The 17,729-nt window shown below is 38.8% G+C and overlaps 1 protein-coding gene across 9 annotated transcripts in view; it reads left to right on the top strand.

The window, feature by feature from the left end:
• Nucleotides 1-17,729, top strand: part of cep290 (centrosomal protein 290) — a gene marked incomplete at its 5' end in the record, with an annotated part of 40,648 nt that overhangs the window by 15,427 nt on the left and 7,492 nt on the right. For all 9 annotated transcript variants that reach the window (XM_082539201.1, XM_082539208.1, XM_082539202.1 and 6 more), the window contains 20 exons: nt 61-210; nt 304-419; nt 504-606; nt 1,022-1,252; nt 1,517-1,690; nt 1,792-1,903; nt 3,966-4,171; nt 4,516-4,667; nt 5,162-5,273; nt 5,566-6,021; nt 6,107-6,271; nt 6,861-6,968; nt 7,399-7,533; nt 7,640-7,909; nt 8,234-8,341; nt 8,636-8,835; nt 12,371-12,584; nt 13,026-13,163; nt 16,528-16,749; nt 17,219-17,341. In XM_082539201.1, the coding sequence (XP_082395327.1) occupies nt 61-210; nt 304-419; nt 504-606; nt 1,022-1,252; nt 1,517-1,690; nt 1,792-1,903; nt 3,966-4,171; nt 4,516-4,667; nt 5,162-5,273; nt 5,566-6,021; nt 6,107-6,271; nt 6,861-6,968; nt 7,399-7,533; nt 7,640-7,909; nt 8,234-8,341; nt 8,636-8,835; nt 12,371-12,584; nt 13,026-13,163; nt 16,528-16,749; nt 17,219-17,341 (3,495 nt within the window). The remainder of the gene's footprint in view (nt 1-60; nt 211-303; nt 420-503; nt 607-1,021; nt 1,253-1,516; nt 1,691-1,791; nt 1,904-3,965; nt 4,172-4,515; nt 4,668-5,161; nt 5,274-5,565; nt 6,022-6,106; nt 6,272-6,860; nt 6,969-7,398; nt 7,534-7,639; nt 7,910-8,233; nt 8,342-8,635; nt 8,836-12,370; nt 12,585-13,025; nt 13,164-16,527; nt 16,750-17,218; nt 17,342-17,729) is intronic.

The following is a 17,729-nucleotide window of genomic DNA, read 5'->3' on the forward strand; positions in this document are numbered from 1 at the left end:
CACAACGTTTAATAGCCAGGTTTTGCTTGTGATTTTTTTTAAATTATCTGTGCCTGTTAGATATGCCAACTTGAAAGTGAGTTGGAGTTGCTCAGGAAGTCTGGCAGTAATGGAGTCGTCCTCAGACCTCTGACCCTTCCCGAGGGCCTGGAGCCCAGCAGCACTGAAGTCATCAGTTCCCTGAATGAGTACGCCGTTCGACTCCTTCAGGTTAGTGTCGCTGTCTTCCAATAATAAGGTTGGGAAGAACTATAAACTAATTGTTTCAAGTAAAATCTAAATAAATTGATCATAATTATTTAGGAGCTCAAAAACAAGGAGGAAAAAATGCAGAAACTTGCAGGTGCTCTGGAAGAATACAAGGAGAAATTTTCTGTTATTAGCCATCAACAGGGACTTCTCTACAAAGAGTACCTGAGGTGGGTTATCATGAAAGGTTTTGCGCATTGTGGGTGATTTATTTACATGTAAGAATCTCAAATATTTTCCTGTGTTTTTCTCAGTGAGAAGGCAAAGTGGCAGAAGGAGAAGGAGACATTCACAGAGATGAAGAACAGGCTGGACAAACAAAAGCAGGTGGATGACGTTAAAATCAAAGAGTTCAGTGTAAGTCAGCTTTAAAAGGTTAATAATACTTAAATGCTACAAGATGCACTGTGTTTATTTTGCAAACACTTTCAATGTGGCTCTCATTCACTCACATAGACATATGGTTTACGATGATTCACTGTTAAAGGCTGATAACATGGAACTAAATGTGTCTCAGACAAATTACTGGAATATTTTCCTTTAACTCAATAAACATAAAATGCACATTAGGGGAACAGACAACTTGTTCTGGTGTGTAGTGTGCAATATCAGCAAGTCGACCAGCAGCTCTTAAGTGATTAAATAACTATGTTTTGACATTTTTACAAATTTGAGATGTACAAATATAAAATATCAGGGTAGAATTTTGCTGTGCTTCTTTTTCCTTCTGGTGTCAGTTTTATTAAGAGCAATTATTCACCTTATCTATCAGGATCTGCTGGACACACTTCAGAAGGATCCAGAGGACATCAGAAGACAGCTGAGTGAAGCAATTCGTAAGCTGACAGTGCTCAAAGTTAATGAGAAGAAACTGGCGCGACGCTACACAACCCTGCTGGAACAAGAACAGCACCTCCGCAAGGAAAACGGCAAGCTGAGAGATGAGAGCAGCCAGATGCAGGTTTCGGTCACTCAGAGGATAGGTTACCTTCAGAGATACAAGGTACCAAGAAGCTAAATCCCACCAAAAGCCTTGGGGGGGAAACCGATTCTTATCTATTGTCTTTTATCGCAACTAGGTGAGACTATATAAAACATTTTACATAAAAGTTTCTCACTCAAAGTTTTCTTTAAATAACAGAAAATAATTTATGAAATATTGTGAACATTTCTATCAGAGAGAGTGTAGCAAAAAGTTGTGTTTTTAGCACTACTGTATGTTCATTCAGCACCTTTCTAACATCATTGCCTTTTATTTGGTCTTTAGGAAATGGCTGCATATAAAATAGCAGCACTACAGAAAGCTTTGGATGATAGTGTGCCCTCATCAGACCTGGAGAAGGCTAACAAACAGTACACAGAGCTAACAGTCAAATACAGAAACATGCTACAGAGAGACAGCCACCTCATACAAAGAACCACCAACTTAGAACATTTGGAGGTATTAAAAAAAACATTTCCTGACCAGGTTTGTCCCACATCTCATGTTGTGTTCTTGACTAATGATAACACTTTATTAATCTTTTTTTCTTTTCCTCTCAGAGTGAGAATGAGTCTCTCCGAGAACAAATCTCTGCCATGAATAAAGAACTGGAGATCACGAAGGAGAAACTTAATACTTTAGAGCAAAGATGGGAGAACATCCCTTCAACAGGTAAACTAAGGATATTGATCATTACAAACAGTTTTGTTTGTAACAAAATTCATCATATAATGATGTGAGTGTTGGCCACAAGTACAACATTAAAAACTGATTCCCACCTTCAACAAAAACAATGGTGGGTGGGGTGGGTAGAAGAATCAAGAATCACATCTGAACTGCATATCTGAAATAAATTGGTCTGAAAGAATTTTGGTTCAACCTCAGTTTTTATAAATTTGATCCTATTTTTGTCCATAAAGAGGTTTAAGGGAACATCTTGTAGTTCAATATAAATATTTTGAAGTTAGAATAAAAGATGTTCCAGCATTCTTGGATTCACAACAAGGTATCACAGTCTATGAAGGCTTTTACAAGCTGAAGTTTCCGCCATGAAAACATTCACTGGGCTGTGGTAAAACCGCTGGAATAAACCAAGGGCACAGGCTTCCCACAGGGCCAAAAATTACAGTTATTTATGTCTACTGCTTTCTTCCTGAGCTTTTATCTACTGTATTGTCCTGCATGCAGTGTTGTAAGACAGCTTGAATACATTTAGTGCTCATTGGATCTGAGCCATAGCTAGTGGGGTCATTGCATTCCTGTCTCAACAATGAGGAGGTTGGGTAAAATTCATCATATAATGATGTGAGTGTTGGCCCGGCTGCAACATTAAAAACTGACTCCCACCTTCAACATAAACAGTGTAGGGGTGGGTAAATTGTATAACAATCACATTTTTGAATTTCATATCTGAAAGCAAATTGGTATGAAACAATGCTCGTAGACAGTTGTGTATCATTTTTGCTGGATAACTGCTTGAAGTTTTGCAAATCCTCAGTTCACCCCACAGTTTGTCAAAGAGATTTATGTCAGGGCTTTGTGCAGGCCATTCAATAACATTCACTTTGGTCTTCTGGACATAGTTCTTGACCATGTTTTGGGTGTTTGTCATGCTAGAAGACAAAACGATGACCTAGACCCAGTTTTGCTGCTGCTTAAAGTTTTTCTCCAGATTCTTCACGTATCCTTCCTTCTTCCTGATTCCTTCCACCTTGACGAGATTCCCAGTTCCAGGCGTACTGAAACATCTTAACAGCATAATACTCTCACCACCATGTTTTACTGTGGTATTCTTTAGGTTGTATGCTTCTCCATTCTTTTTCCAAACTATGTTTTAACGGTCTGTTTTTAATCTCATCTGATGAGCGTCAAGTACACAGAATCTTTCTCCAGGTTGCCTATAGCATGCTTCAACATTCAATTCATTCCTGTGCATGGTTCTAGTGATTGTCTTCTTTGACACTACAATTCCTAACTCTTTCTAACTCATTCACTAGTGTCTTGGCAGTTCTTTTGAATCTTCAGGCACATTTCTCATTAGTTTTCTTTCCAGAGTCTTTGAAATCTTTCACTTTGTACCTCTGCCAGGGTCACTCTGCACCGTGTGGCTCTTCCTTGAATTTCAGTTTCAATTTTCAGTTTTATTTGTCATATGCAAGTTAGCACAGGGTCAACATTGCAATGAAATGTGTTTGACGAGCAGCAGTCACTCAGCAGCATGAATTTCTTGATAATAGTTATCGTTCCAGTTCTTAACACTCATAAACGCTCAAGTTTAAAGTGGTTGTTTTTGTTTTGGGAGTGTTGTTTTTTGCACGTGCCTAGTCAAAACCTTCCTGAGGTTTTTCTGCCTGGAAGATAACCCTCAGTTTTAACGTGGTTTTACATGCTTTGAGCACTACAAAGTCACAGCAGTCAGTTTTTCAAATAACTAATAATATTTGACCTTGGTCATTTTTGTTTGTTCTGAAATCATTCTGTTATCGTGTGCCAACAGAAGTAACTTGTGCTTTCTAAATAAAATTAGTATGATAAGAATTTCTATGTCGAAGATTGATTGCTCTGTTAAAAAACACACTCAGGAAATTTTTGGCTAATAATTTTGTCCTTATCTGTATACAATGCCACAGTTTAACGTCATTTAAGTAAATTTTGCATATAATCTTTATATTTGTATTTAATATATTGTGTGTGTTAAATTATCATTCCACACTGTTTATTGTTTTATTATCAGGAGAAGAAAATGAGATGGATAAGGCAGAAAAGGCATCACTCAACAATGAGATGATATCTGCTGCAAGACGAATCACCACTTTAGAGATGAAGGAGCTGAATGAGAGGCAGAGAGCTGAGCATGCCCACAAAATGTATGAGCACGTGAAGAACTCACTTAAGCAGGTGGAGGAGCGCAATGTGGAACTGGAATCCAAGTTTGTGGAAGTATGAGACCAAGGAAATAGACAGATATGTTTTTCTGTGGCACATGAAATGTGTTGTTTTCCCAGCCATCACCATGACCATCTTTTAACATATCTAAAAGGCTATTTGGTTCACCTGACACATAATGTTACAGTGAGAGAAGTGAATTCATTTTGATTGGACTGGATTTGCATTTTTATGCTATCCAGAACCTGCTCAAAAAGAATTTTTTATTTCATTATCTTAACATTTTAGTTCACAACCTTTGCGATATATCTCGCTTGTCAGTCTCTATCAGGTTGTGGGTGTTCAAAAAAGAATTTATATGACTCTTATCAAGAAGTCTTACTTCTGTTTCTCTTTAGTTGACTAAGATGAATGTGGAGGCCCAAAGGCTTGAGCGGGAGCTGAGAGATGAGCTGGCAAGCAGCGTGAGCAAAGCTGCGAGCGATGCAGACAGAGCCAAGATTGCAGAGCTGGAGAAGGCAGAGGCTGAGCTTCGCAATGAGGTTTCTAAGTGCGTCTGACAGCGACTATGCCTTAGATTGATTTTTGTTTTTGTTTTGTTTTTTGCTCTCTATTGTGTGCTCTAAGTTTTGATAAGCACTGCAATCACAATCATCCCGTGTGTGTGTGGAGGGGGAGGGGGGTGGATTTATAGAAGCATAGGTTTTGAGGTCACAGCATTGTATTCAAGATCAAGCATCAGGATCCTATCAAAGATAAGCTTGTCCTTGTCAGGGGGGGTTCAAAATATTACAAGCAAGTTTGATTTTTATGATTGTTTAGTATTGATTGATACCACTACCACCATTTATCCATTCATCAATAATTAAAGACAATGATCACAGTGTTTCACTATAAAATACCAGATCATTAACAAAAATTAAAAAACACCTAAACTAATACGCAGCTGTAATGTTGGTATTTAAAGGGATTCATTATTTTATTTTAAAAACAAAACATAAAACATGTTATGTTGCAATTTCTATGCTTTTTTCCCTTTGGCAGGCTTCAGGAGGTCTCTGATGTGGCTGTGACACAGGTGTCTGCTCTACAGGCCAAACAAAAAAGCAACGAAAAAGAAGTGGAAACTTTGAGGAGGCAAATATTGGACTACCAGGTAACTTGGTTTTGCTTTCAGCTTCTTTACTTGAGTTTACGTTGTTTAACCTGATGACTGTGTTGATAAAAGAACTTTCTCAAGCAGGTCCTTTACTGCACTTTCTGTTTGTTGCCATTTGACAGTGAGAGATACTTTGAAATCAATCATTCCAACTTTTTATGGTGATTTGTATAGATTTTCAGATCTTTGCTTTCAACAAAAAAGTGGAACAAATGTCAGTGGTTTGTTAAATTCTCACATGTCTGCGAGACAAAAATCAAAGAGAAATCATGCTTTGTTTTTCACTCAGTCGCAGTCAGACGAGAAGGCCCTCATTGCAAAGCTTCACCAGCACATTGTGGCTCTGCAGCTCAGTGAGTCAGATGCTTTGGGAAAACTTGAGGCTGCCACCAATCACATCCAGCAGTTGGAGGCCTACAAGCTGCGAGCTGAACAGCGGCTCGATGCAAGTGAGCGTACTCTGTTTCTCGCTCGCCAAGAGGGCAGAAACCGCTCGAAGCACCTACGGCAGACTATCCAGTCGCTCCGTAGGCAGTTTGCAGGTGCGTTGCCACTTCCTCAGCAGGAAAAGTTCTCTTTGACCATGCTGAGCCTCCAGGAGGACCGAGCAAAAGCTCAAGAGGAGAAAAAGAGGGCAGAGCAGGAGAGCAAGAGAGTGGAGGGAAGGGCAGAGGAGCTGGAATTAAAGCTGCAAGGGCTGGAAGAGCTCGTCTCAACCCTAAAGGATGTGAAAGGGGCCCAGAAGGTTAGTGGGGAGTAATATTCTTGAGATCACATCTTGTCTTGTTTTGACAGTTGCCAAAAACCACACTGTCTATGACTTAAACCAGGTCACTGAGTGGCACAAAAAGATGGAGGAAACTCGCCTGCAGGAGCTCAGGAAAGGCAGGGAGCTGGTGGTCCAGAAGGAGGAGATAAAATATCTCTGGAACCTTGTAAAGGAACAGGAACAAACCATCCACTCACTGGAAGAGGATATTGTTCAGCAAAAGACTGTGAGCGAAAAATTTATTCTTACACACACCCAAATTTGCTCATTTCTCAATCACTATAAAATTCAAATTTTATTTGTCACATACACAGTCATACACAGTATGATATGCAGTGAAATGCTTACACAACTGCTCGTGACATAAAGAGAAAAAAAAAGGCTATGAATAAGATAGGAAATAAATATGAAAATTAAAAAGGGTAAATTTAACTAGGAAGGAATAAAATATATAAATTAAAGTTGAAAATAAAATAACTGTACAACAAAATACACAATACACAAATACACAGTATAGAAATATATAAGAATGTATGAAGAAATATATATATATATATATATATATATATATATATATATATATACACACAATAACAGCAGCTGTACAGTATTAAGTGGAAATGAAGAAATATAATGTCCAGTGTTGTGCAATCCACACATGAGAGTTACACAGAAATTGAAATGATTGTGGGCTGATTAAACTGCAATGAGTGGAGATTTTTTGTGAATACATATTTAGGAAACTTATTAATGAGGTTTTAGGTGCATAAGCACTTCGGGGTAATGCAGTAATATCTTCTCATTACTGTATAAAGCTTCACGAAGAATGCCAGCTTGCATGGGATCAGCGAGAGGTGGAGATGGAGCGTCAGCTGGACTATTATGAGAAGCATCAGGATGAAATTCTGAGCAATGCAGAAAAGGTAAACCATTGTTTAACTAATTAAAAAAAAAAGAAAACACTGAAAACAAAACCAGCTGGATTTCCAGCTTTTTCCATTTTTAATCCTCAACTGTAAAAGGCTGATGGACCGGGCATGGTGGACATCCATCATGCGAGAATGAGGCAAAGTGATATAGAACAAGTTCATGCGTTTCCTTAAAGTCTCAGATGAATATTGGTGATCTTGACCTCATGGTGAGAGGTCAAGTTATCTTAAAATCTTGTGTACATGATAACTTGAAAGATGTCACCTAAGATTTTCGAATTGATACCATAAGTGTATCTACTAGGAGGCTGAGGGGCAGCACTGGCAGTCCAGTTTTTGATTATTTAATGTGCAATTTTACATGTAATTAGTTTCTTTAACATGCTATTGCAAAGGTAATTACTCTATTTTTGTCTGTTGTAAGCTTGATGAAGGTAAAGGATGGCTACCAGACCCAAGTCTACCTCTTGCTCGTCAGTTAGAGTTTACCTTGGGAAAAATCAGAGAGCATGTCCGCACCATTTTGGAGACACAGGCCACGTGCAGAAGTTTGGACAAGGCACAGTATTTTGTCCCTGTTCACATACTCAGCAGTCCCTATAAGTATATAGCAATATTATTTTTTATTTATTATTGTTTTAATTTGTTCATTTGTACATATGCAGAAATTGAAAGAGAGGGAAGCAGCTCTGTGGAAGGCAGAACAGAACATCGTGTCAAGGGATAAAGTAATCAACGAGCTGCGTCTGCGGCTCCCAGCTGCTGCCGACAGAGAACGGCTGCTAGCCGACCTTGCCAAACATGAAGAGGGGCAGTCAGACAGACAGTCTGCCCTCAAGCTGGCTCACCAGACCATCAAAGACCTGCAGGATCGACTTGACAAAAAAGAGGATATAATAAAGAAATACCAGAACCAGCTGGCTCAAGCTAGACAGGTACAGTGATATAAGATGAAATATTGGCTGTGCAGTGATTTTAAGCACAGCAAGTCTCTGATGTTGATTTCTTTTCTATGGGCTGAGGAGAATCATTAGCAAGTCAGTAAGATTTTATTAGTGATTAATTGCAGTGTTATAGAATCTTCAACAGGTGAAAAAATTAAAATCGCAGATCTTAAACAGGGTAAATATCACTGGTTAACTCTATACATGAAGTATTTCAGTTATTTACTTCATTTAAGGCACCATCACAACAGTTTAAACATGTTTTCTTTTTTAACCATTTATTTGTTTAATTGTCCTCAATGGTGTTGATACCAGGACCAAGAGGAACTGATAAAGAGACATCAGGAGGAGATGAAGATGTTGCACGAGAAGCTGGACTTGCACACAGACACCTCGCTGGATCGCTTCAGACAGACAGCGATGGTACTGGTGCCCTTGTTTCAGAACTTTTTTGTTCTGTTTTTGTAGATTTTGATCTTTGATGTAAGGCTCACAAGAACGTTAGACCACTGCAGACCAGATAAGGCATTCAGATTCATTTCTTGAAGTGTATTTCCACAAATAACTGGATGTATTTCACACCAATTTTCCCAACGTAACAAAAGATAATCAACAAAGGATGTGCTGTATTTGTATAAAGAAAGACCAGCAGAGAAAAACATGTCTCTAAGAGTCTTTGAGCTTATAAGGCTTCTGTTTAATTCTCTCTCTGTCCAGGAGTTGATGAAAAAGCCCACCTTAAGGGTACCAACCTCCAAACACGTGGAGCGTCTGGCTGAGCTAGAGCAAACAGTGGCCGAGCAAGACATTTCACTTTGCTCTCTCACTGAGAAGCTGAAAGTGACCACTGCTGAGCTGGAGCGACTGAAAGCTACCATGGAAACAGAGGCTAAGAGACACGCTGGCGAGACGTCAAAGTGATTATCACTTTTAGTTGGTTTTTTTGTTTTTTTTAAATGTGTGTTTATTTCAGTTTTTTAACCCAGTGTTTGCGACTAAAAGTTATATTAAAGCAGCATCGGAATGCTTAATGTTTCCTTAATGTAGTCTGTAAAGTAAATATTTAAGTACTTCATGGATGTAGCTACTCATATTGGTTGCCCATTTGTTAGGGAAGTCCCACGTGAAGGCACAAGATGTACATTTTTGCTTTTATTATCTTGGTTCACTGCACATTCAAATAATAGCACCTTGTGCAAGCAGAGCCTGTTTTATCCTTCTTAATTACTTTAATGAGAAACATAATTTATAAAATAAATATCCTACTGTATTCAGTATGGGTTAAATCTATCAATCAAGACCATAAATGCAACAGGAAAGAGTTTACTGGAGTCATTTATCCAGGAAGTTGAAGGATGTTTTAGACTTCTGTGCAATCAGACTTTTTCTGCAGCCAGAAGAACCACTTGCTGGTGGCCCTTCCAAAGAAACAGCTGTAAGACAATTTCTACATTAGCTTCACTATACAGGCATAACATTACAAGCACAGATTAATTCTTCTACATGGCACCTTTTAGTGGGTGATATATATTAGGAAGGAAGTGAACATTTTGTCTGTAAAGTTGATCTGTTAGAAGCAGGAAAAATTGGCAAGCATAAGGATTTGAGTTGTGATGGCTAGACGACTGGGTCAGAGTAAAACTGCAGCACTTGTAGGGTGTTCCCAGACTGCAGTGGTCTTGTATTTGCTTTGTATCTATAAAGGAAGTGGTCCAAAAAAAGAACAGCGGTGAACCAGCAACAGGGTCATGGACGCTAAGGTTCACTGATGCACGTGGGGAGTGAAGGCTGGCCCGTGTGGTCCAACAGACCAGCTACTGTAGCTCACAAGGAGCACAACAACAAGTTTGAGGTGTTGACATGGCCTCTAAATTCCCCAGTTCTCATCTGTGGGATGTGCTGGACAAACAAGTCAGATCCATGGAGGCCTAATAGGACTTAAATGATCTGTTGCTAACATCCCAGTGCTAGATACAACAGCACACCTTCAGGGCTCTAGCGGAGTCCATGCCTCAAAAGGGTCAGGGCTGTTTAAGCAGCAAAAAGGGTGACCACCAGTGCTGTGGACATGGGTTCATTTTAATGGATTCATTCATAACTATCCAAGAAAATGAGCATTGCCAGAAGTGTGTACCCATACTTAACCAAAACATTCAATTTACTGAAGAAGGACAGCATCAGTGTTGTGACTGAAAGGGTTTGGCTGGCTTAGTGCATATGTAAGAGTTTCTCTTTCAGAGAGCAACATGTTGGAAGGAGGGTGCTTGAATTAACCCCTGGAGGGTCTTAGAAAAATGCATACACTATCGGTCTTAGAGCCACAAATCGACCCTAAGACCCTCCAGGGGGTAATGATGTAAATTTGATTTGTACTACACAGTTTAATGGAAATTGCAACAAATTTAATGCTAAAAAAACATGTTATACTGTGTCTGATGTGGTTGTGATAGATGCGTCTACACTCTATCAGAGTGATGGCTCAAAGCAGTGACCATGCCAGTGTCTTGTAACACATTGAGTCCTCATTCTGCCTGTTTAAAACTGAGCCTCACATATTTCTGCCCCTCAGTCATGCTGGTATTTTGATGGAAGAGTGCAGAACTTAATTCTGTTACTGAGTTACTTTTTATAGTGAGCTGTTGTGTCTGCAGTGCTTTAGATGTTCAGTCACATTTTGACACAATAAAAATGTCTCGTGCTGAGTGTGTCTCGTGCACGCACATGATAAAGTAGTTTGAAACACTGCTCTCCTCTGGGTACATCGAGTCAAATTAATACAGTGGACAGCTGTCCACACAAGAACTTCTAACAAAAGAGTAGTAAGAGCAGGTTTCCTGAATGTATGTGCTGTGTGGAATTGGAAGCCAAAAAATACATTAACGATAGTCTAAGGGGCTTTTGGGAAAAAAGCATCTGGGCTTCTTTAAGTTAACGTTTCCAAGTTAAGTTTAAGTTTAAACTTAAAGATGTCCAGACGCTTTTCTTTCCAAGCTCCTTAGACTATGATGACCTGACTGACTGAGAACCTTCACAGACACACATTAACAATACATTTCTTAAACAGAGGTGGTGAGATGCACAAATTATTGCGTAAATGATATCACTACGGCATTCTTCAAAGCAGTCATATGCTTTAGTGAAATGAGTAACTCACAGTTGTGAACAGATATAAGCACAGCCTTAATCTTGCGTGGGCCTCTTCAATAATGCAGCTGCAGTTAAGACTCGTGAGGTGATGATGCAAATATCTGGAGGCTGTGGTGGTATTGAATAGTACCGTGTTATATTTTATAAGTATTTAAGCTATGGGTGCGTCCACACAAAGATGCAACTTTTCTAGACTTTTGTTCTCAAAAGGCCTTTAACACTACAAGCTTTAGCCATTTGCTCACATGTTCATACAGCTCTTATTGTAGACATATGACATTTTCCTTATCACACTCACATACCAATAGAAGCTTTGTTTTGGGATTCAGAATATTGCCCAAGGACACTTTGAAAATGCACACTGGATTAGCCAAGGATCGAACAACAGACCTTCTGATTAATGGGCAACCCAGTTTGTGACGTTTGATTCGACATGCTATCTGTAGAAATTAAAAAGAATATCTATGCTTGTGTCAAACTCTGACTTATCAACATTAGGTATTTCAATATTATTTAAACTCACTGAGTTAGAAGATTTAAAAGAGTAGAGATTTTTTTCAGGTTTAAGGATATGAAGTGTGAGACTACGCCCTAGAACTGGCATTAGACCCTGTTAACCCTTGATATGCTGCTATGTTGCTTTTCACACAGTTGATGCAATGGCTGAGATCATTATAAGCCTGGGATCAGAGCTGCATTAGTGCCTGACAGATTCTTTCCTTAGTTTACAAAGCATCATTCCACAGCTCCTTTGTCCTGATCTTGCAGACTAAAATACTAACGCCTACACAGTTATATCACTGGCGTTACTTCATATCAAAATGGCAAGTTTTACTGACCACCTTAAAGTACTTTAGAGTAGAAGCCACATTTAACAACAAAGTCTGTAACTGTGGGCACTTTGTCTGTCTCTTATACATGGGAAATTTAGAATCACCAGTTAATCTAACATGCATGTGTTTGAAGTGTGGAAGGAAGCTGGATTACTCAGAGGAAATCCAAACCAGTCACCAGAAGAACATCCAAAAACAGAGAGGCCCCACTTGTGGTTCAAACCAGTAATTTTCTAACTTTATGGCTGTAAAGTAACAATGCTAACTACTGCCCAGAGGGGAAAAAAATGTTGCTTTCAATAGTCCAATATTTTTTTTTTAAACTCATAACTAAATCCCTTTTAATGCCACAGACACATGTTGATCACATTTTTTTTAAGTCATTATTCTCAAACTGAGGCAAAGTAATCCCAAAGGTATCCAAAGCTAACAGATTTCTTGTCTTAAAACTGATATGGGGGATTTGTTGCAGGTTGGAGGAATACCATGTCAGCCAGGTGAAAGCTCTGACTGCGGAGAATGAGGATCAGAGGAGCCAGATGGCCCAGATGGAGAAGGAGATGAATGATCTTCGAGCTGAACTGGAGGCCCAGAAGGAGGCTAATGTCCGCTCCCCCAGTAACACCATGAAAAATCTAATGGAACAACAGAAGGCACAGCTCACCCAGAAAGAGAAACAGCTAAAGGTTGTTGTTTTTTCCCCCCCCCAGTTTTTCTTTGAAAGTTGTGCACACATGTAAAGTGGTTGGCACTCAGTTTCAGCGTACTGAGAAAATGCTTTCCACTCATAGTTGGTATTTTCCCTGCGTACCGTAATTCCTGCCTACTCCAAATTTGTGAAATAAATCTTGACTGTCTTCTCTCTGCACTGGCGGTGTGATGGAGTGGAAGCCTCACCTGAATATTTAGAGTTCACCCAGCATAATGTTTTTGTGACTAAATGATTTGGATATCTGTTACGGCTGCAGAAAGTCTTTTAAATGATACATTTATAATTACACCACACACATTGTAAAGTCAGATGTTTTTGTTTGTGTCAATTTTGCAGTTTGCTTACCAAAATGATGTGTATGGTAGAGGGCAAATAATCTGTTAATGGATGATGATGCATTGCGTATGCTTTAAAGGCTCTCAGTAAGGTTCTGTTGAACCTGCGTGCGGAGATGACGTCTGCTGCAGAACAGCAAGTTATAGCAAGTGCTGCACAGAAAGAGGAAAGTCTGAATGTCCAGATGCTGATTGACAGACAAACCAAAGACCTTAAGGTAAGAGCCCACAGTCATCAGAATGTAATCATTTCTGTTTTGGTTTGTTTTCTGTTTTGTGTGGGGTGTCCGTGTGTTTGTGTATGTTGTATTTCATCAGCTGTTGAGCTAGTTATTCAACACCACAAAATATGATTTATTGTTGGTTCTATACTTGCCAAAAACCTGCTTCTAGTTTGTAATGTTTTACAATGTTGTTCTGAGAAGAGTTGGTACGCTGTTTAAAAGTGAAAAACAAAAACCCAGAATGCAGGGATATGTAATTTATTTCAACACCATATTAAAATGAAAATAGTACAAAGACCATAAATCAAGTACTACTAAGACTTTTTTATTGTTCCTAGAAAATTAAATGCTCACTTTGAATATGAGTCCAGAAAGTTACAAAAGGAAGAAGTTAAATTGGCCACAACAGATGGTAAAACAAACAATGAAATGAGCTTTCTGGAGATGTTGTTTGAGGCTGTGTTTCAGAAGTAAAAAAGGAAAGATTTTTTGTCAAGCATGGTAAATAATATTAGAAAAGTTTGAGAATCTGGAGAAATCTTAAGAAACTGGTTATTAAAAGAGTTTCTGCAATCTTCTGGCCTCTCAGGTGGAAACAAGAAACAATTAGAGAATGCAAACGTCTGCCAAGACAGCTCACTCTCTGGGCAGAATTTACTTTTGAGGGAATAATTTTTAAAAGTAAGTTTAGTAGTGTAGTATAGATCAGACAGGGCAGCATGACAGATGTTTACTTTGATTATTTAGAATCTCCATATATCGTTCTTATATGCCTTTATGTTGTCAATGCAGATAATGGAACCAAGAAACATAGTTTTAAATAGCTCTATATAACATTTTCAGTTTGACTTACAGATAATTTGGTTGACGTTGACGGAGAGGTCAAATGTGCCATATTTTAAATATTTATATGATGCTTTTATTTATTGACAATAAACACCACATTTGTAAGATTCACAGTTTTATTGTGTTATAAGGCTTTTTTGTCAATATTTGACCAATAAATCATTAAGTTGACCTTGAACACTTTGGTGGGTGTAAGGCAAATTTTAATGGATTGTTAACATTACCCCACTCTACACCCCTACATAGCCATTGTGTTTACCAACAAACAGAATAACATGCTACCAAAAATATATCCTCCTAGATGGAAGTAATCACAGCATGGCTCATGAACACTTTTGAAAACCAGTGTTAATGATCAAAGTTTGTTTCTGCATCCGCAAATTAGACTCAAAGCAATACTATGCAAAGAAAGATATACTATATTACCAAAAGTATTCACTCACCCATCCAGATCATTGAATTTAGGTGTTCCAATCACTTTCACGGCCACAGGTGTATAACATCAAGCATCTAGGCATGCAAACTTGTGGCCTTCAGATTAGCAAAGAGCAGCATGCACCTTCATGGAACTTGTTTCATCAGATGCAGCGATGTAACGCATGCTGCAACTGGACTCTAGAGCAGTGGAGACGTGTTATCTGGACTGATAAATCACATTTCTCCTTCTGGCAATCTGATGGACAATGATCATTTCTGTATTTTTTTATTTACCTTAACCAAAAATGTATTACTAGTTTATATTGGTGAAGAGAAAGAGTATCACTTTAATACTTTTAATATTCTAAAGGTTCATAAGATTAGATTTTAAAAAAAAGGAAAAGATATTTATAAATTATGTTTATAAACAACATCCTAGACTGCCTTCATGTTCTCTGAGCCTGAGCTCATTGAAGATGGACTGGGAAAGAGAGGAAACTGTCCCGTACTGTCACGGTTCTGGGTCAGTTTTGACCCAGCATTTTGAGTTTCTCATGTTTTGGTTTAATTTTGTATTTTGTATTGACTCTTGTGCATTGTTGATTATTATTAGTATTCTATGTTTTAGTTTATGTTTGTTAGGGGATTAGTTCTTAGGTTCTGCGTCTAGTCTCCGTCTTTGTGTGGTGGTTTCTTGTTTCCTGTTTTATTGTGAAGGTTTGTCTCATGTCAGTGTGTCTAGTTTTGCTCCCCCTGTCTCGTTAGCCCTAATCTCTCCCAGCTGTGCTCCCCTTCTGTGTCTCATGCCCTCGATATCCCAGTGTGTATTTAAGCCCTGCGTTTTCCCTGCTCTGTGTCGGGTCATTGACGTCCACTTCCTCCCTGTGCTGTGTTTGAAATTCATTCATGTTCTTGGTTCTGTTCCTGTGTGTTATCTTGTTTTAGGTTCCAGTCTAGTGTCTAGTTTCGTGTTCACCATTTATTGGTCGTGTTTGAGTAATGTTTATTTCTCTGATGAGTCACCCCAGTGAATAAACTGCACTTTAAGTTAACTTCTTGGTTTTGAGTCCTGCATTTGGGCCCTCTATCCTACCTGCATCACAGCACACTGCCCCGTGACATGTACCCTGACCAATCAAACGGATTCTGGAAATAATTGGATGCCAAGTATTCTGGCCATTTTAGGGAAACAAAGCCAAAGAGATTCTGCGTGTATTACAACAGCATCTCTTTCCGGTCTTTACTTTCCAGACCTGTAACCCATCACCAACATTTAGTATCGTATGACACATTATCAAGCAAATATGGAAAAACTATTTGCTTTTAGAACTACAATAACCAGATACCAGACAGTGGAAACTATGTCCCTGCTCCAACCTTTTTTAAACATGTTGGTCTTAAAAAAACCAAAAAAAACCTGTCAATTTCATATTTAATATTTGGTCCTGGTTGTATTTTTATATGGTATAGATTTGTAGATGATCTCAAAATCATTGCATTCTGATTTGATTGCATTTTTTATCATTCACTCAGTTTTAGGAGCCAGGCTTATACAGTCACAACCTGATGCTTTTGAATAGGAACTAACCAAAGATCAAATTGGTGAACAAGCTGCTTGCACTGGGCTTATTGCATAAACAGCATGTTTGACATCTGGCTAGCCTCAACCAACCCTTCCTCCCATCATTAATTACCATTAACGTCCTCATGGGAGGCTCAGTGTGATTTATAAAGGTAGTAGATAGAAAAAAGTTATCATGATTTAGTTCAACTGATTAAGGGGGAAAAAATTTAGATGATCTAAACGTTATTCATAATCGTATTTGTTTAGGGAAATGCAGCCGTTTTTCCATACTGGTCGTTATTTACACTTAAAGAACATTGTGTGTGATTGACACAGTATTTGTGGTATTAAAGTAAACTTCACCCAGCACAACACTATGAAACCTTTATGTGTTTTAATTGATTTGAGGAAAAATGTTGCTCTATAGAACAAAACAAAATGCTGATTTTGGCCACAAAATCAAGAGAATGGAAATAATATCAGACTTTTTGAATCGGAAAAGATTTAAAATTTATTTTTCTTTCCCCAAAGGTGCGAATGCAAGAACTCAGTGAAGAACTTCAAGCTGCAAAGGAGTCTGCCAAATCAGCCAGAGGCCGCGAGAGCTCCTTGAAAGAGGAAGTGGACAGGCTGAACCAAGACATCCAGAAAGCTCAGAAAACCCAAAGGCGTCTGCAAGCTGAGAAGGAGGCGCAAGAACAAGAAATCGAGGAACTCAAGCAGCAAATCAAAAGGCTCACCAGCGCTCTTCAAGTTAGTGCCTCCAGAAAGTGCGAAATCACAAACCACATCAGGTTGCTTTGAGCCGCTACTTGTTGTTGTTAGAATCTAAGCTATGTGTTACATTGAAACCTCATGCTGATGTGCGACCACATGCTTTCGTTTAGGCGTCATATTCAGACCTTGCAGGTGATAAAACACGAGATAAGAGACATCCAAACCCTGTCGTGCTTATCTGTGGCAAAAATTGAAGCATTCATCAAGAATGGAATCTCACATGTCACAAAGCTCGTATGTCAGAACTGATTTAATTCTTTAGATATTCTCGTGGATCAGTACCATGTAGGAGTTTTTTGTAAGTTAAGTTTCAGGTTTATCTCAGGACTTGGGCTATAATTTATATTAACCAAAACTCCCCACCGTGACCCTAACCTAAACAGAAACTTTTCCATCTCCATTTATGTACCTGTCTGAGAAAAGGTGCTTTCGTGTTTGTTTTTAGAGCCAACGAGAAGCAGATGGAAAGCGACCAACTATTGAGAATCTGCAGAAGAAGATCTGGAGACTGGAGTCTGACTTGGAGAAAAGAGCTGAAATAAAACATGTCAAAGACGATCACGGAAAGGTATGAACATCAATTCAGTCGGCATCAAATATTTTGGGCCCTGTTTTCAAGGTGGTGCAGTGACCGGTGCCAAATAGTACAGCGATATTTTGCTCTTTTCCTGGCTATACACATCCTGAAAAAGAGGCACATATTAGAGAAGAGTCACTTGAAACTGAGTCAGTATAGTCGTTGTGGTTTTTCTTTCTTTTTTAGTGCAAAATAACATCAGTTTGCAACCAGCCCTGTTATTTTATCAATAAGCAGAACAAGATATTTGGAAGAAAGCATTTGTTTGTAAGGGTTGCACTGATCTCTGAAGGAACTTCGACCAAATCTGCTGCCCAAAGTTGCCGTTTGTCATTTGAAAACCTTCCCTTGCGAATGTGTTTAATCTCAGTGGCTCCCC

The sequence above is a fragment of the Aulonocara stuartgranti genome, assembly GCF_965226115.1.
Source record: "Aulonocara stuartgranti genome assembly, chromosome: 7".
NCBI lineage: Eukaryota > Metazoa > Chordata > Actinopteri > Cichliformes > Cichlidae > Aulonocara > Aulonocara stuartgranti.